General features: G+C 42.3%; 1 protein-coding gene across 1 annotated transcript in view; it reads right to left on the reverse strand.

The window, feature by feature from the left end:
• Window positions 1-13,128, reverse strand: part of HIBADH (3-hydroxyisobutyrate dehydrogenase) — a 201,105-nt gene that overhangs the window by 24,986 nt on the left and 162,991 nt on the right. Inside the window, exons 5-6 of the mRNA XM_040352920.1 lie at window positions 9,352-9,485; window positions 2,265-2,341 (exon numbers count right to left, since the gene is read on the reverse strand). Of these exons, the coding sequence (XP_040208854.1) occupies window positions 2,265-2,341; window positions 9,352-9,485 (211 nt within the window). The remainder of the gene's footprint in view (window positions 1-2,264; window positions 2,342-9,351; window positions 9,486-13,128) is intronic.

The following is a 13,128-nucleotide window of genomic DNA, read 5'->3' on the forward strand; positions in this document are numbered from 1 at the left end:
GAGAATATAGTATCTAAAAGAGGAGGGGGGAGCGGGGGGGGATAGGGAGCAGCTGTAATGTAGTCAAGAGCAGCTCACTGACAGGCCCACCAACCACAATCAGTCCCTAGCATCAATCCACCCAGAACAGACCTTATCAAATTTTGCCGGGCACTACCTTGTAGAGTTTTAAATGATCATGAGATTTTGCATGAAGCCTCAGACCGAGGGAAATTGACATTTTGTGTTTCTTCCATTTGCAAATAATCACACAAACTGTTGTCACCCTCTGACCAAGCTGCTTGGCGATGGTATTGTAACCCATTCCAGCCTTGTGTAGGTCTACAATCTTTTCCCTGACATCCTTGGATGGCTCTTTGGTGTGGAGAGATTGGAATCTGATTGATTGCCTCTGTGGACAGGTGTGTTTTATACAGGTAACAAGCTGAGATTAGGAGCACTCCCTTAAGAAGAGTGCTCCTAATATCAGCTTGTTACCTGCATAGAAGACCCCTGGGAGCCAGAAATCTTGCCGATAGGTGATCAAATACTTCTTTCACTCATTAAAATGCAAATCAATTTATACATTTTTTTGAAATGCGTTTTTTAGAATATTTTTGCTGTTATTCTGTCTCTCACCGTTAAAATAAACCCCAATAAAATTATAGACTGATCATGTCAGTGGGCAAACATATAAAATCAGCAAGTAATCAAATACCCTTTTCCCCTCACTGTAAACTAAACTTTCCGATTTTTTTTTATTGTGCAGTCTGTGTTCCTAGATCAGTTACTTATACAGAAGTGTATTACTAATCTCCACTATCCATTGTTATAAGGAGACCCCAGCTTGGATCCCAACTTTTGCTATCAGCAGTAAACAATACTTCATGCAAAAAAAAGGTGTGAAGACAAATGGTTGATCCTAAAGACTCATGGGCCGAGGGTCTAGATAGCTGCAATTAATTTTGAATGACCTCCAAAAGTATCTCAAACTGATGTTAAAAACACTGCATTGGCAGTCAAAGCCCCCCGAGTGTCAAGCCTTTTACTCCTCTAGAAATATTTGCTGTCAGATGATCGCATAATACCCTCTTTGGTAAAGTAGCCTCTTATTAGTATTATATGGCACACTAATAATGAGAACTCACTGGTAAAATGGTACAGACTTTGACTATGGAAGGAAAAAAAGTTTATTTGCAAGGAGAGCAGAAGCATGTTTGAGAACATTTAATAGGCAGTCAAAGTAGAACTATAGGTAAAACTATTGTTTTCACTTTGGATAGAGCAATAGGGTGTTATAACCCGTCAGATTTTGCTTTTTCCATCTGTGTCCCATAGCAGAGATATCCATTCACTTCTTGTCCAATAGCCAAGCAGGAAGTGAGAGGAAATCCCTGCAAATTAAGGGAATACTTTGGGGAACTATTGACCTCATTAGAAGATGTCCCCTCGATTACTTTTCTGGGGACAACCCAAAATTTGGGACGTTCAATAATATGGGTAAAATAATAGAGAGGGTGAATCTCCTTAACGGGGGCACAGACAGCAAAAGAAAAGGACAAGCATTCTAATCCCTCTGCACTCCATCCAAAAAAAAAAAAAAAGTAGTTGCCTTCAGATATACTTTGAGAAATCAGACATAGTATGCCTACAAATTCTTAAAGTGTAAATGTACAGTGGATATAAAAAGGCTACGCCCTGTTAAAACGTCAATTTTTGGTGATGTAAAAAAAATTCAGAACTTTTTCCACCAATCTTTTTCCACCAATTATATATATATATATATATATATATATATATATATATATATATATATAAGCGCTGCGTAAACTGTTGGCGCTATATAAATCCTGTATAATAATAATAATAATAATAATATATAAATATATATATATATATATATATATATATATATATATATATATATATATATATATATATATATATATATATATATATATATACACATATACACACACACACTTTGGATCTGAGAACAGCCATATCACCATTTTTTACTTCCACTGACCCAATCATGGGGCATTGTTTACTCCCACTAACAATGAGGCCAATGTCTGAAGGACAGTTAACTGGCCCTTTGTTTAAAAAGTTTGAAAACCCCTTTTTTAAAAGAAACCTAAAAGAAAAGGATAGGAAAACATCAGACAAATATTTGAAATTGCAATCTCTGTACACAAAACTCAGTCCCCCCTGCATAGTTCTATACATTTTATTTATTTTAGATACCTAAAAAAAAAAAAAACTCTAATTCATATAAAACATACCTTATTCCAAGGTTCATGGTCTCTGCTGTGCCAATCATGCCAATAGCCAACAGCATGTTATTGCAAATTTTTGCTGCCTGCAATCAAACAAATACTTATGAGAAACTGAAAACAAGTTAAGTGGTTATTTGAACATCTTAAAATATAAGCAAACCTTTGTGAATATTTGTGCACTTACTTTCTCAACAATTATAGTGCATTAACCAAAGTAAGTTTTTCATTTCTCGTTGATCAGCCAAAGTCACAGATGTCTAGTCTAAAATCAAGACAATGGTCTGGGCTGGATAACATTTACATGCTGACAGCATGAATACAGGTTGATTGACTACCAGCTAGAGCTGCTTTTGAGGTGTCCACAGAGGATGGGGCGTTGATTGAGACAGGAGGGGGAGTTTTGTAGTTGACCACCAAAAAAAACAATTCCAAGACTTAAAAACGTAAGAGTTTCACCATTACAGAACTGACATTCTACTCCATCACTCCATTATAAAAATCTTTCTGGTTATTCTAGATAAAAGCGCAATGATCACTTTAAGGTGGACAGCCCAATCTTCTCCACTATATAAAAGGTGCCAGTATTACTGGCAGCAGTTTTTATAGCCAAATAAAAAACACAACAATTTTTTTTTTTGTCGTCCTTGTTTCTACATTGCCACACACCAAAACTCCTCCTCTTGCTTAAATCCCACCCCCGCCATTTTGACTAGGTGTCTTTGGTGGCCAGTTTCTTCGCATTTTTGCTGCCGGCCCAACAATGATAACAGAGCCACATTTTGTGCATGTACTGTACAAGATCATACACTGTTCCGTATTGCGACATTATATGTCATCAGACAAGATCTTCGTGAAAGACACTATTGACATATTATTCACAGGTGGTAAGCGAGACTGTCTACATAAAGCGCAATGTTGGATTAAAGTTAACACAAGTAACAGAATAAATCTTTAATTTACGTACAGTGCCATGAAAAAGCATTCATACCCCTGAAAATGTTCCACATTTTGTCATGTTGTAACCAAAAACGTAAAGGTGATTCATTGGGATTTTATGTAATAGACCAACACAAAGTGGCCCATAATTGTAAAGCGAAAGGATTGTCCAACCTGAGCTGGGTTTTTTTTCAGTTCCGTCAGTTACCATGGGCCTTTTGGCTGCTTCTCTGATAAATGCTTTCCTTGCCCGGCCTGTCAGTTTAGGTGGACGGCCATGTCTTGGTAGATTTGCAGTTGTGCATATGCTTTCCATTTTCGGATGATGGATTGAACAGTGCTCCGTTCAAAGCTTGGGATATTTTTTTTAGCATCTAACCCTGCTTTAAACTTCTCCACAAATTCATCCCTGACCGGTCTGGTGCGTTCTTTGGCCTTCATGATGCAGTTCACTAAGGTTCTCCAACAAACCTCTGAGGGCTTTACTGAACAGCTGTATATATACGGAGATTAAATTACACACAAGTGGACTCTACTAATTAGGTGAGCTCTGAAGGCAATTGGTTCCACTAGATTTTAGTTAGGAGTATCAGAGCAAAGTGGGCTGAATACAAAGGCATGCCACACTTTTCAGATATTTGTAAAAAAAAAAAAAATGAAAACCATTTATCATTTTCCTTCCACTTAACAATTATGTGCCACTTGTGTTGGTTGATCACATAAAATACATTTAAGTTTCTGGTTGTAACATGCCAAAATGTGGAAAGTTTCAAGGGGTATGAATACTTTTTCAAGGCACTGTAATGAACAAAAGATGTTTTGAGATCAGCATGCAGAGCTGTATGCACCAGGAATTTTTAGGGTGGGGGGAAAGGTTTGCTTTATTATGCCTATGTGTAGAATAGTAATTAATACTCATAAGCAAGTCTAAACAAATCCTACCAAATGCTATGAGCAAGCAACAAAGCATGTTTGATGTGATATATGTAGTTTTCACTTTCCCACAGCAGCCATATATACAGTTCTCTTGTCCACCCATCAGCTGTTACAGGTATCACTGGGGGTTTGGGGTTTATTGGTTAGTTATACGCTTTAAAGCAGGGATGTCCAACCCAAGCCGGCTACAGTAGGTGAACCCGATTTTGTGTCAATCTCGCTCTCTTTCTCGGCGAGATTGAGCACCTACGAGCACCATCGCGGGAGCCAGCGCCGAGCTGGCTTGCCGCGATGGAGACAGAGCCGTCATAGAAGCGACGGGAGATCCGACTTGGATTCCCGCCAATTCTACACGTGTGCGGCGTTTGTTATGAATCCTGAGGGGGAAGTCCCCGCCGGATTTTAAATAAAAATCCGGCATGGGTCCCCCCCTCAGGAGCATACCGGGCCCTTAGGTCTGTTATGGGTTGTAAGGAGAGCCCCACCCTACGCCGGAAAAAACGGCGTAGGGGGTCCCCCTACAATCCATACCAGACCCGTATCCAAAGCACGCTACCCGGCCAGCCAGGAAGGGAGTGGGGACGAGCGAGCGCCCCCCCCCCTCCTGAGCCGTACCAGGCTGCATGCCCTCAACATGGGGGGGTTGGGTGCTCTGGGGCAGGGGGGCGCACTGCGGCCCCCCCACCTCAGAGCACCCTGTCCCCATGTTGATGAGGACAGGGCCCCTTCCCGAAAACCCTGGCCATTGGTTGTCGGGGTATGCGGGCGGGAGGCTTATCGGAATCTGGGAGCCCCGTTTAATAAAGGGGCCCCCAGATACCGGCCCCCCACCCTAAGTGAATGAGTATGGGGTACATCGTACCCCTACCCATTCACCTGCAAGAAAAGTGGTAAAAACACAAATAAACCACACAGGGTATTAAAATATTTTATTAGTCTGCTCCGGAGGCCGCCCCCTGTCTTCTTTATTAGCTCTTTTACCAGGGGGAGCTTCTTCTTTGACGTCTTCGGGTGGGTGGGGGCCGCCGTCTGGTTCTCTTCCACCGCCGGGGGGGGTGGCTTTTAAAAAAGCCCCCACCCCCCCGGCGGGTTTCCTTCGGCGGGGCTCTTCTTCTTCCGCTATCCCGACGGGTCTTCTCCGCTATCCGGGGGGTCTCCTATGTTCGCCGCTCTCCGCTGTTGACTCGTCGCACCCCGGTTCTTCGTCTCGCAGTCCGGTCCCTTCTTCCGTGCTGTACGTCTTCTTCCGTGCTGTGAGTTCTTCTTCCGTGCTGTGACGTCATGTTCTTCACTTCTCTTCTTCTCCCGATGTTGACACGCCGGTCCTTCTCGCTGAAATGACGGATGCGCGCCTTGCATCGGACCTATATAGGCCTCACAGTCCCATCATGCTCTGTACCTACCCATGTGATACCTACCCACGTGGGTAGGTATCACATGGGTAGGTACAGAGCATGATGGGACTGTGAGGCCTATATAGGTCCGATGCAAGGCGCGCATCCGTCATTTCAGCGAGAAGGACCGGCGTGTCAACATCGGGAGAAGAAGAGAAGTGAAGAACATGACGTCACAGCACGGAAGAAGAACTCACAGCACGGAAGAAGACGTACAGCACGGAAGAAGGGACCGGACTGCGAGACGAAGAACCGGGGTGCGACAAGTCAACAGCGGAGAGCGGCGAACATAGAAGGAGACCCCCCGGATAGCGGAGAAGACCCGTCGGGATAGCGGAAGAAGAAGAGCCCCGCCGAAGACGCCGGAGGAAACCCGCCGGGGGGGTGGGGGCTTTTTTAAAAGCCACCCCCCCCGGCGGTGGAAGAGAACCAGACGGCGGCCCCCACCCACCCGAAGACGTCAAAGAAGAAGCTCCCCCTGGTAAAAGAGCTAATAAAGAAGACAGGGGGCGGCCTCCGGAGCAGACTAATAAAATATTTTAATACCCTGTGTGGTTTATTTGTGTTTTTACCACTTTTCTTGCAGGTGAATGGGTAGGGGTACGATGTACCCCATACTCATTCACTTAGGGTGGGGGGCCGGTATCTGGGGGCCCCCTTATTAAAGGGGGCTCCCAGATTCCGATAAGCCTCCCGCCCGCATACCCCGACAACCAACGGCCAGGGTTGTCGGGAAGGGGCCCTGTCCTCATCAACATGGGGACAGGGTGCTCTGAGGTGGGGGGGCCGCAGTGCGCCCCCCTGCCCCAGAGCACCCAACCCCCCCATGTTGAGGGCATGCAGCCTGGTACGGCTCAGGAGGGGGGGGGGGGCGCTCGCTCGTCCCCACTCCCTTCCTGGCTGGCCGGGTAGCGTGCTTTGGATACGGGTCTGGTATGGATTGTAGGGGGACCCCCTACGCCGTTTTTTTCGGCGTAGGGGGGCTCTCCTTACAACCCATAACAGACCTAAGGGCCCGGTATGCTCCTGAGGGGGGGACCCATGCCGGATTTTTATTTAAAATCCGGCGGGGACTTCCCCCTCAGGATTCATAACAAATGCCGCACACGTGTAGAATTGGCGGGAATCCAAGTCGGATCTCCCGTCGCTTCTATGACGCGCTTGCTGGGATGTGCTGTCACTATTCCAGTGAGTGCGAGATGTCGGCGAGATCTCGGCACCATGTCGCCGAATATCAGCGCGACGCTGTCGTGCTAAAAACACAATATCACAAACACCTACTGTATGAATGCTGCCCAACTTAAAATGGTAAACTTACTTAAAATTGTTGATTTTTCTGGAATTTCGTGTATGCATTTGACAGTCTCTTTACTGGACTTTTAGTCTTATCTTCCCAAACAAAAAATATCTCACCCTCTACAATCACACCTTATTCATGTCACCAGTTTGTGGCAGCACCTATAATTGTAAGCAACCATGAAGCACATGAAGGGCAAAATTAGAACTAAAATATCGGATGAGCACCTCGAGAATGAATTGAAAATTGGTTCTACATCCATCAAACCCGATATTGATGCATTAGTTCAGCCATTCTCAAAAAGGGTTTGGTGGAACCCTGGGGTTCCTCCAGAGGTTGCTAGGGGTTCTTTGAGCTGTGGCTGATGAACCACCTTTTTGATGGTGCCTACAAAGTTCAAGGTTCAGCATCACTTCGCAAAGCCAGCAGCATGACACCAAATATCTTTTTAGCTGTCTTTTAGGGCCCTTTCACACGGTGCAGATCAGTAATGATCCGCCTCCGTAAGCTCAGCGGGGATCGCTTTGTATATCCTCGCTGAGCCGGCGGCTGACAGGGCGGTCCCCACACACTGTGCAGGGACCGTCCTGTCTTTTCTCCGCTCTCCCCTTTGGGGGGGGGGGTCGGATGAACACGGACCGTGTGTCCGTGTTCATCCGATCTGATTCGCAGACGGAAGAAAAAATAGGACATTCTTCCGTCTGCAAAATCGGATCTTTGCGGAGGCGGGTGATTACGGGTGTCAGCGGATGTTTATCCGCTGACACTCGCAATCACATAGGCACCAATGTATGTCCCTTTTTCATCCGCAAACGGACGTCTGAAAGGGCCCTAAGGGTGGCATTCTGAGCACCACTTTAAAAAGGGGGCCATTCTTCCTATTGGCCACCAGGGCATTGTTCCCATTGACCCCTGATGAATTGGTTTTAGTAAGGGTTCCTCCAGACATGAAAATCATTTTTGGGGTTCCTTTAAGGTTAAAAGGTTGAGAAAGCCTGCATTAGTTTACCAAAAACAGTGTCACATATCACATAGTTTTATGTTGCCCTCTTTTACTTTTATATACTGTATTTGCTGGCGTATAAGACTACCTTTTACACTTAAAAAAATGGCCAAAAAGCAGGGGTCGTCATACACCGGGTCAGCTGCTCGGATGCCTGCTGGTTGTGCGGTAATACTGTATGTAGCTTCGGCAACATACAGGATATACCGCTTAGCCAATCCTGGTGAGCGATGTATTCAAATGAATACAGAGCCTGCTCGGATTGGAGTAACAACATTTGCCAATCTGAGCAGGCTACATAAAGTAGCCTGCTCGGATTAGCTTTGAGAGTCAGAGAGGCGTGGGCTGATGATGTTACAGCCTCTGCCAATCCAAGCAGGCTTTGTATTCATTAATAGAATACATTGCTCACCATTATTGGCTCCAGCAAGAAGGAAGAAGAATATGGCTCCAGAAGGAAGAAATATGAAGCGTCCGAAGCCTCGGAAGGGGGGGGTCGTCTTATACATCGAGTACAGGCAAAAAAAAAAAATCTTAAAAAAATTTAAAATTAGGGGGTCGTCTTATACACCCAGTCGCCTTATACCCCGGCAAATACGGTATATAAAAAAATAAATACTCCAAAAGTACTCCAATAGGTACATTATCTATATCGGTGACTGTTCGCTTGTGATCTGCCCGATTTTTTTTCTGCTCATCGGCTATCCTTATTGTTAGTGCATTTTATGCATGGCCTAAGACAATTCCTCTTCTTCGAATGTGGCTTAGGTTGGACACCCCTGCTTTACAGCATTCAGGCATACCTGTATTGCAGAGCTAGAAAAACAATCCAAGCTCAGCAGGATGCCTATCCCGTAAGTGGATTCCATAGTAAGGATGCCAGGTTGGTGAAACAACCATTTGTGGTATATAGTGTGAGAATTACTGCTATGCCTTACAACAACAATTGGGCATACCATTAATCATATCATTAACTACAAAGTTATTTTTCAGGCCTACTGGTTTGCCTACACGGTGTCATCTAATGAATGGTCAACATCCTGTCACATGACATAGAATTTAGGTGAGAATTTAGGTGAGAAGGAGGAGCTATAAAGTATATTACAGTTATGCCTAGATGCTGTAAATGCATGATGATAATCATATGCAAAAATGTATACTACCATTGGCTGTGTTGCTGGCCTGGCACCCTAATGTCCAGACTTGGGGACCCCTATGGGGGAAAGCCTGGCAAAAAAGTGATTGATAAAACTGTGCAGCAGGCGCACATGCAGTATGCTCAGGCTCTTTATGCAAGTTGTGTGCAGGCTTAGGACAGCAAAGTTGAGGAGGACCAGAATGACAAAGCAACTTTGTCATTAATAGACAGGGAGCATAAGAGTATGTGAGAGTATATGAGTATTAAAGGAGTTAGTAAAATATTCTCAGCCAATTGTTACCATGTAGCAAAATGGTAGCATATACAAAAACATTTGTTCTGAAGACTTCCGTGACACTTTTTTATTATTTAAGAAGTGTGAAGCATACCTGCCCTGTTCCAACTTCTCCACAGTAAACCACATTAGCTCCCATACAAGACAAAAGTTCTTTTGCAGCATCAAATTCTTGCTCAACTCCGCCAACCATAAATGTGAGGTTCCCAGATCTGGCAGCTCCAACACCTTTAAAGAGAAATGAATTCTTGATCAAGAGAATCATTATGTGACAAAAGACAGATCTCCTTTAAAAGTATAACTGTACATTATTCCTAACAAGCAGTAAATTAAAGTTTAAAACAAGTCCTTACTGACCTATGTAGCTGCAGGCACAGAGGAGACATTTGTCCTCAAAGCTCACAATACAACCACTACAATTATTCTCTGTGTAGTTTGGCTCTCCCTGCTCCCCCTCCCAACAGTGACTCTGCAGGCTTCTAATCTCTAATGTAAACACAGTGCAGCTGTTCTGGAAGCTGATGAGAGCGCCAAGTTAAAATTATTTCAGTGCTTTGACTGTAAAGTTTTGTCTTGCCCTGAACTCTCCTGTCAAGCCTACCTAAACATTTCCTCATCATTAACATGAAAGTAATTTTTTTATTTTTTTTTGGAGAAAATAATCGAGGCTACCATTGCTAATCTCCTGAAAATAACACATGCCTGGGTTAGCCTTACCCAGCAGTTTTAATCATTTCTAAATACTAGATCTAAAACAATTATGCAGATCAGATATGTCAGGGTAGAGTTCTAAGACCTTATAAGCAAAACTTTTTCTAAGTGTGTATTTCAGCTGTAGAAATTTGCATAAAGGCCAGGCAACTAGCATTTGTAGAAAAAAGAATATGTAAATAAAAAGGTGAAAAATCTCTAAACCGCGCATCCTGAAAACCACAATTATAAATATAACCAATCAATATAGAGCAGCTCACAGTATAACCAAAAGGTCAGATTGTGAAAGAAAAAATTATTTATCTCATACCGCGCTCAAATGCATAAATGATATTAAAAATATGAATAAAAAAAAAATAGATACCGGCGTATAACACGCACAGGCATATAACACGCACCCTAACCTTAAGAGGGAAGTTTCAGGGAAAAAAAAAAAAAAAAAACTTTCCACAGCCCCCTGTGTATTACACGCAGGCACAGCTTACCCTCTATATTCAGGGTAAAAAAGTGAGTGTTATACGCCAATAAATACAGTATATAAAATTTTTTTTATCATCAAATAATGTTCAAATATAAATCTACATTTTCAATAAAGTCCAAAAAACACCACTGACGATTCTTCAATCATATGCACAATAATGAATAAATTCCGTGGCAGGAATAGAAAGCGCAGTCTTCCACCAGTTTAGGCAAACACCCTACTCACCAGATTGATCAGACACCCACGACAGGTGTCAGATAAGCGGAAAGATCTATCGAGATGATTTTTATATTTATCATAATCCCACCCCAATGAATTCTGAATTGATTTAAGCATAATCAATAACCGTAGCCTTGCTGGTGTTATGTTTTATGGGCTATTTATACTTGCGATCCAATTGACTAAAGTTCTAAAATGTGGTCCTTCGCTTAATTGTATACTTTGAGGAGAAACATCTTTTCTCCTTTACTTATAAACCCGGTCTGGCTACATTCCTGGTGAGAGGCGTCTGCATCAATGGTTACATCTCGACATCGCTGGTAAGAGGCGTCTGTATTGGTGGAAACTTTTCTTTCTTTTTTATGTTTTCCGTTTATCTGACACCTGTCATGGGTGTCTGATCAATCTGGTGAGTAGGATGTTTGCCTAAACTGGTGGAAGACGGCGCTTTCTATTCCTGTCACTGAATTTATTCATCACTGTGCACTTGATTGAAGAATCGTCGGTGGTGGCTTTTTTTTTACTTTATTGAAAATTTTTATTTGCACAGCACATTATTTGATCACATCATTTTTTTTATATATTTTTCCATTCATATTTTTAAAATCATTTATGCATTTGAGCACGGTATGAGAGTAGAAAAAATAAAAGAATGTCAGCCTCCATTTTTCCCTGAAGTAAGTTTTACTTTAAAGATGGGGTACCCCAAAGTAGCTAGGGTAAAATTAAGCATAAGCAGTGGTTACCTTCAGTGAAAAACATGTCAACAAAATCAGTAAATGCACAACTATAGGCTACTGAAGCTACATGCAAACTTCATTTTTCCTTTCAATGTTTCAGTCTCATTCTGAGCTCCCTATTGGTCACTGAGGCCCCCCGCTACATATGGGCCAATAAGAAGGTTTTGTACAGAAGCAAACACCAACCATTGTAGAAAAGAACTGCATATTATTATCCATCGACCTTTTTGATATGTGGTATTCACTTAAAGTTATGTTTTTAAATCATATGCTTTAGCATGAGTTGACCAGATTTATGAATGTTTTACTCTAAAATGCAAAAAAAAAATAAAAACCCTACTAAATAAATATTCTACAAGATGATGCGGTATATGCTAATCATTACTGTCCCATTAAATTGTGGTTTCTTTTAGTTCATAATGCTTGACTCGGAAAAACAGCCTATTAACTATTGCCAATGATACTTCACTAATCCTAGCCTAGCTGTATTTATCCACGGTACATAATAATGAATTCAAGAAATCCTGTAATACAACCTGAAACAAATTAAGATGACAATTCAAGCTAGAACTTACAAACAAAAGCTGGTATTATCCATCATAGGTCAACAGCTTTTTATCTAGATTACAGGCTGCTAAATATCTACAGAGAGCCATTTATTAAACCAGAATGAATGCTGACAACGGCTCTCAGCTGGTTAATTTTTTGACAGCTGCTCCCCCTCAGTAGTACAAACACTTAGGTTGCAAACGGATAAAAAAATAAATTACTTAACCAAAAAGAGCAATTAATCATTTTACAGTGCAAAGAACGAGAAAATTGATACTTTCATCTACAGAGAATTTCATTTAGGGATTGCTACCATTCCTTGCTTGAAAAAAAAAATGTTTTTCCCCAAAGTATACAATTAAACCAAGAAACACAATTTAGAACTTTAGTCAATTAGACCCCAAGTATAAATAGCCCATAAAACATAACACCAGCAAGGCTACGGTTATTGATTATGCTTAAATCAATTCAGAAGTCATTGGGGTGGGATTATGATAAATATAATAATAAAAGACAGTGGTAAGGGGGAAGAACAGATAATTAAAGTGACTATGCCACAAAATTTAGAAGGATTTGCTGCAACATGCTTTTGGTTTTTGACTTCTACAACTGAAAATACAAGAGTGAGCCCAGTTTTGTTGGTACCATGCCCCTCCAACACCCCCCTCGCCTCCCCAAGCATTTAGGTTTACTTTCTTTTACAGTGGGCTACAAAAGTACCCGGCATGTCCAACTACTCTCCATGGCAGCCTTTCAAAACTACGTTTCCTCAAGAAGATGCTAGGGGTCCCTGCCTTGCAGCTGTGCAACAAAATTCTTTGTAGCTATCCATTTAGGAAGACCCTTTGCAATGACCCCCAAAAGGTAAAAAGTATTCTTGCCAATGACTATCACACCAATGTACTGTGAGCTGTAGAGACAGAAATTATAAATAGGTGGTCCCTGAACCCAAGAAGCAATTTCAAGGGTCCTTTTTTTATTAGGCCTCATGCCCACGGACGTTTTCACAGCCACTTTTCTGAGCGTTTTTTGCAGCTAAAAAAACGCTCTCCATGTTAGCCTATGGTCTCATGCCCACCATGACGTTTTTGAGCTGTAAATGGCTGAGCCGTTTTTAAGCTGTAAAAAAAAACAAACACAGAACCAGTGCGTTCTGAAGCTCCAGCGTTCG

Source organism: Rana temporaria, chromosome 5 (assembly GCF_905171775.1).
Source record: "Rana temporaria chromosome 5, aRanTem1.1, whole genome shotgun sequence".
Taxonomy (NCBI): Eukaryota; Metazoa; Chordata; class Amphibia; order Anura; family Ranidae; genus Rana; species Rana temporaria.